At 44.4% G+C, this 21,815-nt stretch overlaps 1 protein-coding gene and 2 non-coding genes across 10 annotated transcripts in view; all 3 read right to left on the reverse strand.

The window, feature by feature from the left end:
• Nucleotides 1-3,006: 3,006 nt before the first annotated feature.
• trnal-caa (transfer RNA leucine (anticodon CAA)) lies at nt 3,007-3,118 on the reverse strand. Its single transcript has 2 exons — nt 3,081-3,118; nt 3,007-3,052 (listed from the first exon to the last, which is right to left on the reverse strand). It is a non-coding gene; the product is annotated as a tRNA-Leu (tRNA).
• Nucleotides 3,119-3,628: 510 nt separating this feature from the next.
• trnal-caa (transfer RNA leucine (anticodon CAA)) lies at nt 3,629-3,739 on the reverse strand. Its single transcript has 2 exons — nt 3,702-3,739; nt 3,629-3,674 (listed from the first exon to the last, which is right to left on the reverse strand). It is a non-coding gene; the product is annotated as a tRNA-Leu (tRNA).
• A 3,094-nt stretch (nt 3,740-6,833) lies between these two features.
• Nucleotides 6,834-21,815, reverse strand: part of LOC143314759 (ELKS/Rab6-interacting/CAST family member 1-like) — a 112,078-nt gene continuing 97,096 nt past the window's right edge. For all 8 annotated transcript variants that reach the window (XR_013075826.1, XR_013075825.1, XR_013075824.1 and 5 more), the window contains one exon: nt 6,834-8,878. Coding sequence is in view for 4 of the 8 variants with exons in the window: in XM_076721887.1 (XP_076578002.1) it covers nt 8,741-8,878 (138 nt within the window). In the remaining 4 variants the exon portion in view is untranslated. The remainder of the gene's footprint in view (nt 8,879-21,815) is intronic.

Genomic DNA, 21,815 nt, shown 5'->3' on the forward strand with positions numbered 1-21,815 from the left:
GGCAGGCAGGCAGGCAGGCAGGCAGACAGACAGACAGACAGACAGACAGACAGACAGACAGACAGACAGACAGACAGACAGGGGCACAGAAAAAAGACCAACAATGAGAAAACGCTCAGAATACAGATCTGATGATTTACTTATTGATTGTTAACTGTTTTTATATATATCGCTGCTGCATGAATCTGGCTCATAAAGTTGGAAATACATCACCATTTTGGTAAATTCTTCCATTTATAACACCAGCTTAAAGAGCCATGAGCCAAAGGCATTCTCTGGGTTATCTAATGGGTTCTGAAAGAGCAATAAAAGCCTCAGACCCATTTAATATTTCTGAGTCGCAAGGTTTTCATGCAACAGCGGTGAAACGGCGGCCGCATACAACATCAGCAAAAACTGAAAGCATCAAATCCGCCGTGAAACAGGGGTGAGAGGACGTAATGAAAGAACCAGAAAAGGGAAGGAAAGGGAGAAAAGAAGAGAGAAAAATCATGAAGCAGCGAGACAGAGGGAGGAGAAAGAGCAGGAGGAGGACCTGGTCGACAGGGAGGGAGGAGGAAGAGAGATTATCTCTCTCTAATGGCTAACCTGTTGACAGCAACACTTTTCACCACCTCTATCTACACATCTAACATTACTATCTGCCCTCCATGCACACACACACACACACACACACACACACACACACACACACACACACACACACCCTCCTGCTGCAGGCTTTATCAGTCCGCTCCACAGCTCAGGTGGGTTTCAGACTTTAAAACCATGAAATGTGGAAAGTGAACCGGAGACGTCACCGCCGGAGTGGACCTCAGCTCCTCTGCAGCAGCCATCACGCCACACGTTGAATCTGCGGGTCTGCTTTCACGCAAAAACTCACTTTTCGTTGCTCCGAAAAGGCGAATCAAGCGTTCTTTCATTGTGTTCGCATTCTCTGTTCAGTTCATGCCAGTGTTGCTGTCTTTTCCAGCTCAAACTGGGCTGCCTTTTGTTTTTATTCAGGTTTTTTTTTTTTGCTCTCAATGTCAATCTCAGTGGCGCTATTGAGTGCAGAGTGAATTTTCATGTTTTGGGGTTTTAAGAAGATACTGGTAAGATTTGTAACACCCTGCATGATTCTTCGCTTGAAGTTGAGCTCAGACACAGTTTCTGATGCTTGAGTAGTTCAAGAGATCTTAAGAGTGTTTGTGAAATGAACTGGGGCCAAAGGTCAATATCAAGCCCCTGTTGCACACACACATGAGCAAACTCCTACATGAAATCACTCATAATAAACAAATGCAGCACATAAATGCTTATTATTTCAGACATACAGCTCATTGGCTTAGCTGCTGCTTTAAATATGTTTGCATTTAAATGTGCATGATGGTATTTTTGCAGGTTATATATAATACATTTTAGCATCACAGGCTACTGATGGTTCCATGCATTTCCCCTGTTCAGGACATCTATTGGTGTGTTGCTGGCTTGCACAGCTGACCTCTGACCTCCAGCTGCCACCTCCTGAACACACTCACACATCAGAAAATGCTTCTCCAGGCCTATAAGCTCATATGTGGAGCACCCAACCTCCTCCTCCTCCACCGTCAGTCAGCTTTGAGTTTCTGAAACTTGTCAAAATGAGAGTGAGCTTCCAGCCTGACTGTAGATGCCAGATGAAGGCAGAGTAACTCCTCTACACTGAGAGAAACATTTGTGCAACATTTCGACCAAAATAGTCCTGGTCTCCACCGCAAAGCGAGAGGGCTGCCTTCATTTAGGCCGATGGGGTTGGCAGATCTCTCTCTCTCTCTCACACACACACACACACACACACACACACACACACACAGCTAGTTCACCACTGTCATACGGGAGCCAAAGTCATGAAATAAGCCCGTTCTGTAAGTAGACTGTGACAACGGAAACATTGTGGGGACAAAACGTCTACAAGTTCAAATGGAGCAAAGTCCAAAACCCCAGTGGACCAAGTTTAAACCACACTGACTTCAGATGTGTTCTCAAACCAGCGAGTTCAGATCTATTAAAGTGTCAGACAGAGCCAAAAACCTGACAGAGGAAATATTATCCTCCAAACACAAATAACAGCAGCGAGAGACTGCTGAAGAAATCCTCATCTCAGGCGTCTGTCACATCTTTCTGCTCCTGATGCATTAAATTGAGCGTGTGCTTCAGATGTAATGACCTTCTTGGACGCTGTGCTACACATTTGAAAACTTCTCTAAAAGTGAGCAAAAAGTGAATCTTACCTGGTCTGCTGTGCTCGAATCCAGTTGTCGCTCAGCTCTCCAAGAAAAGTTTCTCCTCCCACCATCCGGAGCGCTCCAGTCCGACAAGTTTGACTCTCAGTCCGGCTGCGAAACTCCACACTGCTCGGTGTTTTTCTTATTAATATTACTAAAGGGGAACCCCCTTCAGTCAGATCCCAGAGCAGCCTGAGCGCTCACCGTGCGACACCAACTCTTTATGCGTCACTTTTTGGACGCTTCCTCTCACTGCTCGATCACCTTCACGCCGCACCAAAGTCCTTGTCTGAGTCCCAAAAAAAGTCGACACAAGTCTAAGGCAGCCTCCGGCGATCCGCGGTGCTGTCAGAACACACACACTCACTCACTCGCACACACACAAAAAGGCCCGGCCTGTCAGGAGGAAAACGGAGAAATCACGTCAGCGATCAGTGGCACGCGGCTGCGCGCGCGCTGTCCTTCAGCAACAGGTGTCCCAAATAAAGTGAGACTTCTTCACGGCCATCACAAGTCTCCAAACGCACTCCAGCTAATTACGCACGCAGGGGGAAGGGAGGAGGAGGAGGAGGAGGGAGGAAGAGGGAGGAAGAGGGAGGGCGCGCACCGAAGTTTTTACGCGTCGGGGAACACGACCGAGGAGAGATCCAGAAGTGCACGGTTCCTGTGTCTGTGCGCCTGCCCACCGTTAGAGGAGAGAAAGGGGGCATCTGGGCAGCATTTACCCGGCAGCAGGGTGTAACCGTGGGGCTAAAAAGTCTGTCAGGAGTGGGATTTGAACCCACGCCTCCATTTGGAGACCAGAAGTCCCTTTCAGTGAGGAAGGAGATGATCCTTGAGTCTGGCGCCTTAGACCGCTCGGCCATCCTGACAGCCGAGGCGGTTAAATGCAGTCTGGAATGTGTTGAAAGTCCGTTTAAATGCTGAATTTCATGCTTCAATTTAGTGTGATACTGTCAGAGCAGGGAAGTTTTATTAGTGGGATTACCTTCCACCCCGAAAGCAGTCGATGTTTGAGGCTTAGTCCGCTCTTAAAGTGTGGGAGATCACATCAAAGAGGCAACAACAATTTGTTCTCTCTTGTCTTTCAAAATTGAAGTGAATTTTGGTACAGGTCAAGTATCTGTCTCTGGTTTTATGTTTAATTGCTTCCAAAAGACCCACAAAAATTTGTTAAACTTAGTTTTATCTGCAAACTGACAATCAGCTTAACAGATCTCACCTGTGCGGCTGATTGGAGCCACTTCAATTACTTTTATGGGTCAGTAATTGTGTTTGCATGCTTTTGATCAGATTAACTGCTGTGTGTAGATGTTAAAGGAGAAAGTCACATTACACGAATTTTATGAAGCAACATGGATGAGATCTGCAAGTAAAGGTCGTGTCAGGAGTGGGATTTGAACCCACGCCTCCATTTGGAGACCAGAAGTCCCTCTTCTCAGGAAGGAGGTGATCCTTGAGTCTGGCGCCTTAGACCGCTCGGCCATCCTGACAGCTGGAGGCAGACCCCGCCTCTGCCATGCTGGATGTTCTCCTGGCACTGGCTGTGTCACGCAGAGAAGTCACGGCAGCTTGGCAGAGTTTTGCCCTGAAAGCCATAAAGGTCTCAGGCATGGACAGACGGACGGAGGAGGGAGAGAAGATAAAGAAAACGTCTTCGGTGCTGGTGAATGTTTGGATTGCCGGTGGCTAACAGCTTATTTTAGCAGCTCCACTCCTCTCACATTGTTTTTATTTCCTCTCAAAAGTTTTTCCTACCGCTCACTGCCTCCTCCTGTCCCTTCCAGTTCCCTCCGTCCACCCCTCCCTTCCCCTCGCTCCTCCATTCATGCCACCTACAGCTCAGCAATTCATTTACTTTACAAACCATTTAAATGTGTGTGCAGAGAGCAAACATCCAAACCCAGCAAGCACCAAGTTTATGCCTTCAAACCACAACTGAGCTCATGAATTATTAAGCTTGAAAACATGTTATATAGACTTAATGTGTGTTTTAAGAGGAGCTGCTGTTTGTTCTCCTCTCCTCTCTCCCTCCCTCACCCTCTCCTTCTTTCTCTTTTCAGTCATGTGTGATGTGATGTGTGATGATTGAAACCACATCTAGCCGAAGCCAACGCGAGCCGTCCCCGCTTCCTCTGCAGTCACTCAACTTTTATTTCTCCTCGTCGCTCACGTGTCTCCGTCTTCCAGTACTGCATGTACATACAGTATGTATGGAGGCGCTGGAAGCAGATACTGTGTTTTACTGCTACACACGTTTCAGCATTATCTCAAGGACATCTGTGCTTTTTGTCCCGTGAACCCTCAATATCAGCAGGATCTTATCGATGCTCAATCTCTGCAAAGAAAGGTGTGTTTGTGAGTGTGTGTGAAAAAGAGAGAAATAAAGCCAGAGGGGGAAAAACACATACAGTCATAACAGTGGTGGAGGTAGTATTCAGATCCTTTACTTCAGTAAAAGTGCTGATACCACACTGTAAAATACAAGTTAAAGTACTGCAGTGAAAAGGTTACTTATGTAAAAGTGTGCAGGTATAATCAGGGAAAAGTAGTATTTGAAGTGAAAATACTCCATGAATGTCATGAAAACGCAGGATTTCATTGTTGTAGCTGGTCACGAAGCTTCACGGCTGAAATCAGAATGAAGGCCGAGTTTGAGGATGAGTGTGGTCCGAGCTCGGCGGCATCACAGCAGCCATGACGCCAAATCAGTGTGTGTGAAGCAGTGGAACACAAGACACGAGAGAAGGGAGTCTGGCGAGACAGGTGAACTGAGCCAGATTTATTCAACATGCCTCACCATCCTCACACGGTCAACTTCAACATATGGTAGAACTGATATACATATGTGTGTTTTTGGCTTAAATGGATTAATCTGCTGAGTATTTTCTCCATTAATCGATGGATTGTTCAGTTTGTAGAAAGACGAGAAGATGAAATGACTTCTGGCTGTCTGTCGCTGCCTCCTTCTCCATCGCATAAATCTGGGAGTCATACATGCGTGTCTCTTCCTCCTCCTCTTTCTCGCTCCGTCCATCCCTTCTGTCTCCCTCCACTGGCTTTTATTAGGACAGTAGATGGAGAAAGCAGAACCGATCCGACCCGCACAAACCAGGTACTGACACACGCGCAGAGCGCTGCCATATGTGAGGCTGCACACATGCTACATTTACAGACTGTCGGGGAGTCGCTCCTCGGCACGTCTGATGTGTTTTATTGTGTGAAAAAACAGAGCGACCCCCGTAACCCGATGATGTTTTGAAAATTCTTCACAGGGGAGGTCAGAGGTCGGGTCGGGGGGCAGGTTCAAGGTCAGTCAGGCTGGGTGGGTCTGTTAAAGCAGGTTTTCCAGCCGAATGAGTGGAACAACGGCGAGCTGTTGCCAGATGCAGGATGCAAACGTTAATGAAGTGTGTGTGTGTGTGTGTGTGTGTGTGTGAGGCACTCTCTTTCATGTGTTCATGTGTTAATCTGCAGCAGATGAGTAAAAATCAGCTTGCAGCACAGACAAACCTTATTTTTAGATCCCAGAAAAGTGAATGGAACTAAGTGCATTGAAATAATTACAAATTGGAGTCCGAGAGCTTCAGATGCTTTTCAGATTACAATCTGTCAAACCATTCTTGTTCGGTGGAAAACCCCGTATCTCCAAATGTGTTGATTTTAAAGTGTTCCTTCATCATGTTGAGAAAATTCCTCCGAAGCCAAACTCTTTAAAAACCCTCTTAGCTGAGCTGAAAAGTGTATTGTTTTTCAGGCTGTTCTTCTCATGAAAACTTTTTTGGACATACGTGGTTCTCACAGGACAGCGGCACTACAAACACACCATGATCTTATAGAATATGATGCATTGCTGTAGATTAAACTAGCCAAGAAAGGGAGCACTTTACTACACAATTAGTACTTTTACTTCTCATACAAACAGTTAACTTTAATGACATGCAGGTTTCGAAGGCAGGAACTTAGTGGCGTGTTTTCATGGTGTGGTAATGATATTTGTACTTAAGTAAAGAATCTGAATACAAAAAAAACCTTTAAAGTTACATAACAGGTCAAGTTTAAACTGTCCATGCTATTAATGTGAGTGCAGGCTGTTGGAAACAACGCTTTTTTGGACGAGTTGTTGGATATTTAAGACAATCGTAATGGTGCGGCTGCACTGTGTGTGTGTGTGTGTGTGTGTGTGTGTGTGTGTGTGTGTGTGTGGAACAGGATGAGGCCTGGGGTATGGAATAATGTCATTATTGTGGGCGGATAGGAAAATAAACCACTGGTGACAAGATAAGAAGCAGAGTTTAGTCTGCATGTGAAGGAGGGTGATAGGGAGCGAAGGAAAGCAGAGGTCAGAAGACGTGAGGAAGAGGAAAGATGTTCCAGGCTCTATCTTTATCGTACGAGCTCCGTCATCCCTGAAAAATCAGCCCTGGCCACTAAATGATGTTGATTTTTTTCTCCTTATGGATACTTTCAGCACCTCCTGCCTATAAAAGCCTTTCCACAGAGGCTGCACACGCCGTGATGAGGGCTCGCAGGTGGACATGGCTCCACTGACAGGAAATGACAGACACAATCCTTTCCACAACAAAATAAAGATAAATTCATATTTTATTCCATTCTCTCAATCCCATTTTCAATCCACAGCAAAGTCACGGTGAGTCCCAGTCGTCACCTTTCCCAAAAAGACAGAACGTGATCAGTATAAAACAGACAACGAAACACCGGATTCACAACACCAGCTCATATCCGACGGAGTTTCAATCCAAAGTAAGAGCCAAACCCTTCACGACCATTAAAGCTTTTTAACGACTTTAAACATTCGAGGAACCTGCACGGAAAAACAGACTTGTTATCTTCTGGAATGAAAATCCTCCTTTACACCCGTGTGGTGTTTTTTAGCTTCGGGCCTGAAAATGAACCCCCCTTTTTTTTTCCCCCCAGCCTGTTCAGAAACGACGGTGTAAAATCAGATGCGAGCGTTCCGCGTAAATCTCCGTCTTTAGGCTTTGTGTCCACCAGGTATTTCTCTTCTTCGCAGCGCTAAACAGTTGCATGTGGCCGCTCACGGCTTCAGCACTCACTACAGTACAAGACTTAAAAAAAAAAAAAAAGAGAGGAAAGAAAAATCCATTACAGGAGCTTTTGATTGAAGCTGAAACGATTTGAACCTCTCGTGCTCGGTGCTGTAAGCATTTAAAGTCATGCTAAGGCTGCCAGCGCTGTGGGAAACATGCATCAGAGTGTCATTTCCACTGTAAACAACAAGAACAAGGAACTGATTGGGAGGAAATGTTCCCGGTGGACACAGAACCTCATGTAGGTGCAATATACGTTCCCAATAACAGTCTCATGGAACACATCTGTGGTTACTTGCAAATCTCTCTCTCTCACACACGCACACACACACAAAAACACATTATGTAACATACCAACCAATACATGACAAGATTTTCAATTAAACAAGATTAGTGTTTATATATATTACCAAAGGCAAAAAAATAGAGAGCAATTATTTCATATTCCCTCCTTCCCGAGAAAAAACAGCAACCAAAGATGTTTCAGTAAGAGAAACGTGTGAACTCTAAAGGGATTGTCACAAAAGGGTAAGATTGAGCATAGACACCGTGACCGGACAAAGAAACACAAAACATCTACGCTGCTGTGTTTTCATAAAGGGAGTACTGCGAGATTTACTGTAGTTTTTTTTTTTGCCTTTCATCAATCACGGACGAAAGAAAAAAAAAAAAAAGAAACATGAAAGCGTCACGTTCCCCTGACGAACGCTGCGTTCCTGCTAATTAAAATTCTCTCTATACAATTTACACAACGATGTCGAGATTACTGCTGAAAGACGCTGCAAGTGGGGACGTTTCATCAGATGTGAGACGGGAAAAAAAGAGAGAGAGACAAAACTGAAGTTAAAAAGATAGCAGCAAATGATGTAAAGAATCAAAGGCAGCTGAAATAAACACACTTTTGGGTCTGAGCCAATCAAATAACAATGTGGTAACAGCGTGTAAGCCTGGCATCAGAAGCAACCTGGAAACCTCAACTCACTCTCACCCCTTTTTATACACTCTGAAAATCTTTTTTTTTCTCTCCCTCCATAAAATACAACAAGTCAAGATAGCAGAATCCGACTCCTGATTGGCTGGAAGGAGGCAAGATGGCCGCTGCTGATGGCGAGCGCAGCCGCGGCTCCCTCTGTTTCAGAGGAGTTCGGAAAATCCATCTTGCATGAAAATTTTTCCCTCAGCTGGCACGTTTGTTCAAACTTACAGCGACGAAAGACACAGCGGAAGAGTTTTTTTTTTTTTTTTTTTGTAGATCCCCTTTTGTGAAGATGAGGTGGGCGAAGAAGAGCGGGTGGAAGGTGTGAATTTGTGTGTCGGATGTTTGCGAGTGTTCAACGTTTGCCTGCTTTCTGCCTCTGCGTGCTCAGTCATGTGTGTGCGTCAGCTTATTTATGCTTCTGTCGACATGTGTGCACTCGTGTGTCAGCAGCTGTCCTCCAGGGCGTTGACCACTTGTTCCAGAATGTCGGGGCATCGGTCGGCGATCTGCTGCAGGACCTGATTGGCGTACTCCTGGAGCTCCGCCCCCTCCCTCTCGCACAGCGCTAACTCCGCCTCCAACTGAGAGAGAGACACACACAGAAAGACAGGAGGTTTTAGACATCTCGCACACCGAAATCCAGTGGAGCAGCCAACACAGCCAACACAGAGGGGCAGTTCAACAACTCGTTAGCTTAGCTTAGCATAATGAGACAGCTAGCCTGGCTCTGTTCAAAGCTAAATCCACCTAGTGTAGTAACCCTGGTGAAAAAATATTCTACTTAAATTAGACTTTTTGAAGAATGTAATGTGCTATTTTTGTCACCTTCAAGTACTTTTTGTGCCTATTAAACAAACCCGAAATAAACTTGTGAGCTTTTGAGGTGCTGTTTGGTGAATTATGTTACCTTTGCACAGATCCAGGCTCGCCGTCTCCCCCGTCTCCAGTTTTATGCTAAGCTACGCTTACTGACAACTTGACTGCAGCCTCATATTTAACAACAAGAAATGAGAATGCTATCAATCTTCTAATCAAACTCTCGGAAGAGAAAAAACTATTGCTTTAAATTCCACGTTAGCGTTTTGCTAATTTCAGTTTCGTATGAGAAGAAAGACGAAGAGGAAGAAGAAGAGACAGAAAGGAAACATAAAAAGAGGATTTAAAGTCAAGCACACGAGCACAGGCAGGAATCAAACTCTCCTGGCAGCCCCATGATGATCAAGGAGCCTGCTTAAGGTGACACACACACACACACACACACACACACACACACACACACACACACACACACACACACACACACACACACACACACGAACACACGCACGCACACACACGTATCAGAGTGTAATCTGAAAACACCACAGTGTAGTTCTTTCTGCCCGGACAGAGTGGAACATTTCTGTGAGAGAGCGCTGATGTTATTTTCTTTGGCTGCAGCGGCGCTGAGACGTCAAACCTAACTGACTTAATGACCAATACATCTGTATCAATAAGAGCGCCGCTCAAACAGTCGTGTAACACAAGCCTACGTTTATGTCGGTGTGTGTGTGTGTGTGTGTGTGTGTGTGTGTGTGTGTGAGGCCTGGGTCAGATATTGGCAAAATATTCCCTCGTTAAGTCTTAACCTCTTCCCTCCGCTCTCATCTCGTAGCCAGCAAACCTCAGTGGCTTTTTATATTACAGTAGCTTTATTTATGTGTAAAACTGCAGTCAGTAATAACACTGTTAATGATTAACGAAATCTGCCCAATAAATCACATATAAATACAGTCCCTTATCCATGTATTATATAGTGTTATTTAATGAAGAGTATGGAACCATTTCTGTTATAGTTCTCTGAATTTACACTGAGTTTGGGTCAGTTTTCACACTTTGCTCTATCGTCCGTGTGTGGACGTGGACGTGGACCTGGCACGCAGGGTCTAACGAAAGTCGTTATCACGTTGCATGTTGGGAAATGTAGGATGTGTTTGGGAGCTTGGCTCACACAAGGGAGCCAATCCACCTTAAAAGTGCCCAAACTCTCTGGAAGTGCAATGCTCGATATATATGCACACAAAATAATACACTTCTTATCAAGGTACAGATATTCACCATCAACTAGCAGCTTGTCAGGGGAGGGTGAGGGGTGAAGGAGAGGATGAAGCTGTGTGAGGGTGGCAGCGAGGCTTCACCACCCTTCCCTGTTAAAGTGTGTGTTTGTTCTACCAAAGCTCTATCTATCACCACTGTCTGCACCTTGATTTTATTGACTACCTCCTACATGTCACTTTATGTGTGTTTGCAGGTAATTCAGCTTAACGGCTCTGCATTTTAGGTGCAATCCTCTAGAAAAACACGGCCGTAAAGATAAGGCTGTGAGGTCGTGTCTGCTGTCTGCCGCTCTCTGACTAACGCAGCCTTGACCTAGACCAGAGAGAGACACTTTAAAAATCAGGATTAAATGGGTCAATGCGGCGCTAATACAGCCATGAAGGAATGTACAAAATCTGAGAGATGCTGTCATGATATCAAGTCACAGCACAATCGGCATTTAACGTTTTAACAGGAGATAATGGCTTCTGTTTTACTATACATTCGTTACCCCATTATTCATCTCGCGTCCCATCAGAAAGGTCTCGACCCCACGTTGAGAACCGCTCATCTAAACCACTTGTTTTGCAGTGAAATCGAAGGCGAGACCACCTGGAAACTGCGCGCGTGCACCGTCATGGTGCAGTCAGTGGCTGGTTACACTGACGACATGTTTAAAACGTGGCTGACTGCTCGCGCCAACGGACTTTATTGCAAAGCTGCCACATCCTTAAACCACGACAATTAACACGGTGAGAGAACCGCGCTCGTAGCTGATATGAATGACGGCCAAAACTAGAAGAACGAGACCCAGTTTTCCTCAAAAAGTAATCATAATTTAATCATTCGCCGAGAAAAAAGTCCCCAATAAACCTCCTCTGTTGCTACATCGGCTGTATAGCTCATTTATGGCTTGAAGGAATTAAATATAAACAATGCTGCATGATACAGTTTCCAGTTATGAGGTATTTGGCTGGATGGCGCGGTTCTAAACTCCCATGAATCACAGCGTGCGGTCAGAGAGAAACGCACATGAAATAATGTAAGTGGGCAGAGAGTTAGCGCTGCCAGATTCATGACTTCTCTAAGTGTGTTGGACTGTAATAGTTTTGTGTGTGTGTGTGTGTGTTAAGGAGATGCATTAGTGTAGGTGTCGTGTGGTGAATGCATGTGTGTGAGTGTGTGTGTGAGATACAGTGGTTTGGTTGTTTGACATGACAGGTGTGTGTGAGTGCGCAGCATGAGGCTAATGTGTGTGTTGCAAGCTCAAGTTATGATTTAGTGAGTGACAGAGAGGATTGTGGGAAGCAGGGAGATAGACAGAGGTACAGTAAGGGGTGAGACGTGTGTGTGTGTGTGTGTGTGTGTGTGTGTGCATGTGCGTGTGTGTGACAGAGAGGGGGTTTGTTGAAGATGATTTTTACTGCAGCCATTAAAGTTCCATTATCGTGATGGATCATTATCTGCCTTATCGGGGGCCTGGAGAGACACACACACACACACACACACACACACACACACACACAAATGAACACAGTGGAAGCCTACAAATGTGCGCAAACATGTACATGCACACACAGATTATCAGCCTGAGAATGAGGATGAGGGTAAGATACGTGTGTGTGTGTGTGTGTGTGTGTGTGTGTGTGTGTACACTGACCCCCTTGACACACATCGCAGGGCTTGAACCTCTTTGCAGAGGAATGCTAATGTTTGCTAAAGAAACCATAACTCAGCAGAGACAGATAGAGACGGAGAGATTAACAGAGAGAGAGCAGCGAACGACAAACGGACAGAGAACAATGATACGACCTTCCTGCGGCGTACGAGTCCGTCCTCGTGCCGGTCAACCGTCTGGTGCAGACACACATCTCGCAAGTTTTTCATTTACACATGATCCAGAGGTCAGAGGTCGGGGTTTTATCAGAAATCTGTTAACTTCACCTTGGTCTGACTGCTTCAGGGGAAATCATGAGGTCCATGTTTCTATAGATCAGGGCTGCTCAGAGCGAGCCCCACTGACTCACTTCCACAAACAACTGTACCAAGAGCCGCACCAATGTCAGTTACTCCTACAGCTGTCTAGAGAGCAAAACTCATTCTGATTATGTTTTACTTAGACACAAGAAAGGTTAGTTTGCCATTCATGAAACTTTCATGAAATTTTCAGAGCCAAAAGCAGCTACAGCAAGTCAGGTCAAAAATGTAAAGTTTTAGTGATGCACTTGAATTACATGAATGCAAAGATTTTTACCTGAATTTAGTGAAAAATAGGAAGAGAAGCAAGGAGGATCTTTTTAGGTTTTTGCATAATTAGCACCAACATGCATTAAGGCCTGTCAACTACAAATTTCATCCATCTTTGCTGAGTAAAACATTTGGATGACAATTAAAAAAAAAGGTCTTCATTAGCTTTTAAATATTCCAAACTCTTTTCCAATAATAGCCTGAACCTCAGCATGTCACAGCTCAAAGAAAAAAGCCACAGAGCAGCACTGCCAGCTATGCAGGAAACGCGAAAGGTAAGAAAAGGTCGACTGTTTCCGAAGACTTTTATGACACATTTAAAGAAAACCAGCAGGAAGGCACGGAGGAGGCAGAGGACACAGAAATCTGGAGGGCAATGCTTGACCTTAATATTCCTCAGCAATAGTTGCAGGAGTAAAGATTCGATCAGGAGGTTTAAAAAGGCTCCAGACTCCTCAACAGCAGCCCTGAGCAGCAGTATAGAAACACCATTATGAGTAAGAGCAAAGGGGATAAAGTATAATAGGCCTATATTGACTATTATAATCCCTGTCTCTCTGTCTGTCTCTATTTAAACCATTAGGGTTCTTACGGGCTTACCCTGCATGCACACTGCTTTGTAAGTTGGCTGCCTGCACTGCGCCAAGCCCAAAAGTGCCTGAGCAGTGTGACCGAGTGTGTGCGAATGTGTGCGTCTGTCATAGTCCGGTAGTGTCGTAGTCCAGGCAGCTCAGCTAACGAGCTGCAGTGGGAATAGAGCTTGAGGACTCGAAGCTAAAACTGCTCCTCGGAGGACTAAAAACACTGCACTCCTTTAGCATTAACAGCCAAGGAAAAATACAAGGGGAGCGTGTGTTGCGGGCAGCATCACTTGGTTTTATTATAACAGGTTATTTTAATCAGACAAATTGACTATAGGAACATATTCATATTTACAGGCTCGGCCTCTGGGAGCACTTAATTAGGAGGGGACGGAGGATTAAACATGCATTCAGATCTGGGAGCTGTGCCTTGCTCGTGAGCCTCGGCGTACGACTCCCCACCCAGCATTTTATTAAAGTCTATTAGTTAAATTCAACATTCACTTTAGCACCTACTAATGAAAGCTAAGCTGCAGATAGAGGACTTGTCACTGGCAACTATAGGGGAACACCTTGAGAGAGAGCAGGGCTTTAAAAAAAAAAGAAAGACTTAAAGCTTAAAGTGGCCCTCCAGGAGTAACTACACAGGGCTGGACTCACAGCACTAATGGCTGCAGAAATAAACAGCAGAAACAGACTCCAGCACTGAGTGTGTATAGGTGTAACCTCCCTGAGGGACAATCTGAAAAGATGGAAGTAATTTAGCTGGAACTAATTCTCAGCGTTAAGGCCTGCATGAGAAATGTTTAGGCTTTGGTTTATTTATAAGAACGGCAAAGATGCTGTGAAAAATAAATAAAATACAATCTGCAGGGGTGACAAAAGGAAGCAGGAAATTTTAGCTTAAAATAAACCAAGATGCATGCCGGGAGGGTCCAAAACGCGGCCCCAGAGCTGAGCAATTTATCTCAAAATACAACGAGATACAAGGAGTCCAGGTGTAAGCTGGCGTGTGTGAGAGTCGTTTATCTTAATCTGAAACAAGCTGCAAAGTCTGTGGCCAACGAGCAAACCTGGGAGGGGAAAACAGGTTCACGCAAAATGTTCAAACCAAGACAGATTTTCCTATTTAATGTGAAAAAAATCAGGGAAAATGGAAATATCCCTAAATATTAACCCCAAATTTAAGATTTGCCACATACAGTATACGCCACCTGTTTACTGTATATAATGTTTTAATCTCATCTTTAACTTTGACTGAAGGCAGACTGGTGAAGGAAATTGTTTTTTGCATAATAAAGCAATCATACAACCCATAATTAATTAATGGTAATCAGCTCAGGGAGTCGTGGTCTCCAATATGATGATTCAAATACATCTTCAAATAGAGCAGCAAAATTAAATGTTAAAACAACAAATAAAAAATTAACAAGATGACCAACTATGAAACACCCTCATCTTCCTTCCCATTTTCTTTGAACTCCACCGAACAGTATTCCCCTGCTGCTCATGCTGTCTGCTTGACAAAGCCTCAACTCTCACCCTAACCTAAAAAAAAACATACAAAAAACAGACTTTATGTGCAAATTTGAATATTTGGCTTTTTAAAAACACATTTTAGATTAATTCTTCATCCCTGTTTTTATGTCCAGTCTATGTCTTTTCTATGTGAAGCACTCATTTACATGTGCATGTGATTTCTTGCTGCAGTTCCTGTATGAAGGGTGCTCTGCAAACAAGGTTTATTATTATTATTCTTGTCATTATTCTAACAGCCAGTGGAGCTTCAACGCTTTTTAAGAGCCTCAGATGAATCGATCCATTGAAGTCTGTTTGGTGTTTGTAAAAGTCACAATGATTTTATGGCTGTCCTGATGTAAATCCCTCCAGCATGGCCATGTGGCAGTAAAAGGAACTTGAACTCGTCAAAGGAAACGTCTGCGGCAATAACGCCGGAGAAACATGCGAAGCCGGACAATGGCAGCCATTGTGCGCTAAGATTTAATGGCTTCAGATAGAGACGTGTGAGAGTGGAGAGCGCGTTTCTGAGCGCTTTTCCCTCCGTGTTAATTTTAGTCTCTGGCCTTCACCTGCCGCCGCCGTCGCCCGCTTGTCTTCCAATTACAGACAACAGAGGACGGAGAGACAGAAAGATGGACGATGGCGAAGAAAGGCAGAGATTGAAGTGGGAGCTGGAAGAGGGGAAGCAGATTGATCAAGAGCGAGCGACAACGGCGGAGGAGAGATGGAGAGGGAGCTCGGTCAGAGAGATTTGAAAGAATAGAGAAAGAGGAGAGAATGAAGAGGAGGGGGAGAGATAACCAGAGAAAGAGGGAAAAGATCAAGGAGGAGAAAGACAAATGCATGTTAGAAAAAAAAGAAAAAAAAAAAGGTTGACTGGTAAAGCCATTAAGTCTGGATTCAATAAATCTGCATAAAAACCCAGCGGTTAGTCTGTAATGACCAGCAAAGGCCTGCATGTGTGTGTGTGTGTGTGTGTGTGTGTGAAATGGGCACTAAGGGTCGACCGTGTGTGTGTGTGTGTGTGTGTGTGTGTGTGGGTGCGTCTGACTGTCTCTCCTTTTGTCTGTGTTTCTGAGTGTGTGTTTGCGGCGTGTGCGTGTGTGTCTAATGGCCGTTGAGGACCTCTGCGTCGTATTTAGAGAGAAAACAATCATCCTTGGAACAGGAAGCAGAGCTGCCTAATGAAAGCCTAGAGAGACCCCAGACCACAGCGCAGCACAAATGGATGGGTCTGAGTCTCCGCTCCACACAACCCCCAACCACCTCCACTCCACCTCCTCCGACCCCTCTTCCCCCGCTCTCACCATTCTACCCGCACAGGGACAGAAATGCTTTTCTTTTGCAATATGTCGAGCTTTTTCTGAAGATCTTCTGAAGCACATTTCTATCGTCTTCCTCAGTAAATTGCAAGTTAAAGCTGACGGAAATGATTCAAACATTATCCTTGCAAAGCTCTATTAGCAGAGCTTCTTATCCAGCAGAGTCCTTTCAGCGCAGAGGCCTAATCATTAAATATTGAAGCGATGCGGCCACGCACAATGCTGCTGAACTTATTTTCTATTGTTAGAGGATTTTACCGAGTCATAGCATGAGGCGCACTGTGTTTTTTTAAAGTTTAGTCTTTCGGGCACGAGTTCTCAAGAGAGTCAAGTCTCAAAGCAGTCAAGTCCAACTCCAGCCATGTTTTTAGAGTCTGATTCAAGTCCAAGTGTCTGTTTAAGGTCCATGTACACACATCCAGACTGTCAGTGCGACTGCAACACTGTAGTCGCCCTCTACATTATCAGCTGAGATGTAGAAGTTCCAGCTCCGCCCCTTCCTATTTTTGTATCTCCTGTCAATCAAAATGCACCCTATCAGTGACCCTGAAGCCATGACGGGTTGTCACACACGCACAGCTCCTTTGTAGCCTGGCAGTCTGCGAAGAGGGCATCGCATTGCCACGGGGCATCAGGCTGCAGGGCTGAAACAACAATGATTACGTGCATTTGAAACTGCAAGAAGGCTTTTCAGACATGTTTGTAGTTTTTTTGTGCAAAGATATCTTCGTTATCATGTCAATATTTAGTTAATTTGTCAATGTAAATAACAAGAATGATCCAACTTAGACCACATATAAGAAAGACTATTGTACAGTCAGTCTCACTGCCAGGACATCCACATAATGGCGTCTAATGGCAGCCTGCTCTGGTTTTCTCTTCTTCATAAAAATTAAATGATGGCTCTTAGATCTTTATTACGTCCAATCAGTTTTATAGTGTTTTGGTATCAGCATGGATTCACAGAGCGGAGCTTAAAGTCACCACAGCTGCAGCGGCACACTGGTGCTGTTTTCTCATATTGGAAGTTTGTTATAAAGTCATTTGATTCACTACAGTCGACTGAACAGCCGCCAGGCCCTGGAAACCTGTTGTATAACTTTGAAAACGCATGTACGGTAAGCCAAAGAGAAAGTACGCATTCCCCTCTTCCTCGCTGAGAAACCCTCTATTTGGAGATTACACTGAAACAACAATGACATTTGAAGTCTGTAATTGTGCGGTATTTTCCTTCATTACAATGACTTGTAGAGTTGTAAATATGTGGACTGAGTTTTCACTGAGGTTTCTCCAGTTTGAGTTGGCTCAGAAACGCTTGCAGTCACTCACTGGGAGCCGGTTTTAGTTTTAGCAGATAGAGGGTCATGGGCTGACAATTCATACTGGATTCATAAGAGCAGCGATACAATGTCCAACTCAGCCAATAACACTTCATACAGCTTTTTTTACAATAGCAAGCACAGGCAAATGAACGCACGCATGGACTCAAACACACCCGCAGTCACACACATGCATGCTCGTCCCTGCATGCAAACACACGGCGTGTAAAACTCCTTCTCCACATGATCAAACATGTACAGATAGACAGACACACACATGTGCACACACACACACAAACAGCCAATTCTTATAGTTTCACACTTCAAACCAGAGAGAGGGAGAGAGAGAGACTTCCTGTGTGTGTGTGTGTGTGTGTGTGTGTGTGTGTGTGTGTGTGCAGAACACGATGCCAGTTCTCTTCAGTGCTCATTAGAGACGTCATTGAGCCATAAAGGTTATTATTATGACTATGGCGCAGAAAACAGCTCTTTTAGTAAAACCTCACTGTTGGAATCAGCGTTACTTTTTGTAGTTCAGCTGAGGTTAAAGAGACACATGGAAACAAATGCAGACGACCAAAAAACATCACTTCAGCAGCTCTATCATTTGAAAGCTTACCTTTCAAAAATGGCTGCCCACTGTGCCTGATGGTGCTTTGGTTTTGGTCGAAGACATACATGTACAGACCACTACAACTTTAATAGAAGAACTGTTGATAATATTTCTCAGACTCTTTACCAGAGTCTACAAAAGGACGCGATCACCGCTATTTTAGCAATGTGCATGGCTTGTCCTGCTGTTTTTCGGGTGTATTAGACTGCTCCTAAGTTGGCCAAACCAACATCAATGCTGCCAACACGTCTGGGACCGATCAATAAGTTAACATGCTGCAACAACTCCAAATTATGCATAAAGGCTGAAGCAATGCTGTGCAAGCACAAACACACAGCGCAACGCTAACATGTCGATGTTCAGCAGGCATGACGTTTAGCATAAAAGCATGCTAACATTTGCTAATTAGCATGAAACACAAAGCACAGGTGAGGCTCATGAGTGACAAGTCATCCTCTGCAGTAAGAGGGAAAGTCGTGCAATCACCAAAGTCATTAAAGTTCAGTCTCTGCGGACCAGAGGCCAAAATCATGTGATGTTTGTATCAAAAACATGGCGATCCAAGATATTTCAGTCTGGACTGAAGTGGTGGACTGACCGACGCTGCCATCCCAGGAGCCACACCACTAAAAACTGTCTTGCTCAATAAAAGGCTTCTGATTCACTTGGATTAAAACAATTCAACAAGCATTGTGCTCAAAACCTGCTGACTGACGCGGCGCTGTGGTTGTTGTGCTGTGATCGTATCTTCTATTTTTGCTGCATCGACTGGGTGTTTCTGTTTGTGTTGTGCATTGTTCGGCATTGTGAAGCAAATCTTTTGTTCCGTTACATCTGCGGTCGGGAAAAAACCCGAAACATGTGGAGAAAAACTCCAGCTTCAAACTGGAAAACTCAGAAATTCAACTGTCAAAATGATAAAACCACTCTTACTTTTGCTGTACTTACTTACACTGCATCTCTAAAAATGAAGTATATATATATATATATATACAAATCTTGGTCGACCTTTTATTTTTTGAATACTTCAGGATTTCCAGTACCGTCCAGCCTATCTACAGGGGTGTAATCAGCTTATCAGCACAGAGCGAAGGGATTTCACTCTGAAGACTGAATTTACTGCTGAGGCTCCTTGAGGGCCTCCTGCTCTTAATGCAACCAGTTATCAGTACTGGGAGGTGCCCAGTACAGATAACCGATAAACCCTGAAGACGGACTTGTTCTCACCCACCACCCTTTCCTCTAACGTGCGAGCCGTGCAGACACTGTTAGCAAAACGTCTGAGCTGGTGCGCGAGCCTCTGGTGATGGCTGGGCCTTCATGTTAATCCATGTGTGGGAGTGGGATCTATAGGTCTCCGTGTGTGTGTGTTTGTGCGTCCGACCATGTGTGTTTTACATGCTATTTTAGTATGATCCTAATGGCTTTACAGAGTGCCAGGCATTTTAACAGAGCCAGGGAGAGGCTTGTAAAACACACACACACTCACCACAAGACAGAGAAGAGAGGCTGGCACCCTGGAGCATGGCCGTCTGGAGGGAGTCTGTGTGTGTGTGTGTGTGCGTTAAGGGGGTCAGCCAGGGTGACGGTGACACACGATGAAGGAAAACGAGAAACACGGGCCTGAATGAAAGACAGGCAGTGTGTGTCTGCGATTGTGTGTAGGCAGGGTCAGGGTCTAAAGCAGACGCGTGGCGCCAAGTGGCACTGCCTGGGTATGGGTGGGTTTGGACAGAGAGCGAAGGAGAGGCAAAAAGATTCAAACTGTGATGTTGTTAAGGGAAACATGTCACCGAAAACAGAGGAAAAAAACAGCTCAGATTTGAAGAACTCGCTGGCTCTCACACCTACACTGACACGGAGCGGGCGAGAGTAAAAGGTAGCGGTGATGGAGGCACTTAAGAGGAAAAACAAAGCAGAGAGGAATGGTCTTCCTCAGGGGAAAGAAAAATCACACGCCTGAAGACAGAAAGAAGATGAGAGGGGGCGGCAGAAATGGAAGAGAATGCGATGAAGAGGAGAAAAGAATGCGAGTTTTCACACAAAAACCCAAACCTCAGAATAAAAGAAGTGTCCTTGCTCAGCCAGTGTTGTAATTAACTGCTTTTTTTCTGCCCGACTCCAGCCAAACGATTCAACGAGCTTTCTCTAAAATACCTCTTTTTGGTTTCTGAGTAATTTCACACATGCTAAAAACAGCATGAACGCCTTTCTTCAGACAATGACTGAAATTAGTTTTGATCTCTAAATGAAGTTGTCGGATTTTACTAGATTTTAAGCGGTCTACGTCGTCTAGTTTTACTTTATTCATTCAGTGGTTTTATTTCCCATCTTTTTTTATGCATTATTTTTATTTTCATCCTTATTTTTATTAAATTTTCACTGTTAACAAGTGGTTCTTATTATGAAGTCTTATTTAACATTCATTTTCTGTCCCCGTTTTTATGTTCCAGTCTTTTTTTATGCGAAACGTGATTTCTTTGTTGTAAAGTGCATTGAGCTGCACTGCTTGTATATTATAATAACATTATAATTAAAGGAGCATCCAGTGTTTCTGTGCGCTTTAAACCATTTCCTTACAATCAAATGCATTCTTGTTATTTTCTAAATATCTAAATAACACAGGAGTGTTTTAGATTGTTCCATACATGTTCCTGCCTTGCATGAATTCACTGGTTTTATTAACCTCCATCCAGTAACAACATCAGGGTGCAGAGGCTGGAAACCTGACAGGATCAATCACAGCCAACGTGTTGTTATGTTATCCTGTAATATGCGGTGCTATGTTACATTATGTGGCACGGTAAAGCAGCCACGGCTTGTCAAAATCAATTTGCACCAACTACTGGAGAACAGTAACACTTCACACTTAAAACAGCTGTTATGCAAAACACGTCCAGCTGTCATGTGACCTCGACACAGGGGAGCACAGTCCACGTCCACTGTGACCACCGTGGTCAGCTAACCAGCCTTTAACCTTAGTAACACACTGCACATCAGAGTGGTCAGACAAGTTGTTTGGCAGCATATATATGAGTCATTTCTGCAGACACTATGTTGCTTTCAGGTAACTGCTGACACCATGCGACCTACAGAAGGCAAACACATCATTTTCCTGTGATGGACGATCTTCCTCGACAGCCTGAATCAAATGTGCAGAAGGCAACTAAACAACTCAGAGAAACTGCAGCACGCCTTGAAAATGTTTCGCATCCATGCAAAGTGCAAGTGATTTGTGATAAATTAGCCTGAACAGCCTTTTAAGACCTGCTCCCCTCAGCTGTAAATTTGGCTTTCCATGAGCACAATTTGGTTCTAATGTTTCCAATATTGTTCTAATGTTTTTATAAATATAAGTTTGGGCTAAAATACTGCAGGGTAGAGGGCCGGTCGTCTAAAAGCATTAAATCTTGTTAGATAAGCTTTCACAGCAGCCCACATGATCCGTTTGAATTCAGAGTGCGTTTTTCTTTAAAATATGAGCACCCCCGGCCACCGGACCACAGACTACCGTCTGCAGTTTTTCTGCGTGAAAACAGGCTGATGATGAAAAATGCGTACAGTAATGTCGTGTCCATGAAAGTCACTTGGATCATTTCTCTGTGCCTTTAATGTACACAGTGATCAAATGACACGTTGATCCAGTTTATTCAGGGGTTATTTAAAGTGACACCGCACCACGCTGGGCCGTATCTGAAGCACTCTGGCTAAACAGAGACATTTCCCGGCATTAAGACGTACAATAGGGCTTTCATGAGGACTGTAGGAAACTGGTCCTGCTGTACCCTAACCACACATTCTGTCACATCCCCGTGTGTGTGCGTGTGCGTGTGTGCGTG

The sequence above is a fragment of the Chaetodon auriga genome, chromosome 22 (genome assembly GCF_051107435.1).
Source record: "Chaetodon auriga isolate fChaAug3 chromosome 22, fChaAug3.hap1, whole genome shotgun sequence".
Taxonomy (NCBI): Eukaryota; Metazoa; Chordata; class Actinopteri; order Chaetodontiformes; family Chaetodontidae; genus Chaetodon; species Chaetodon auriga.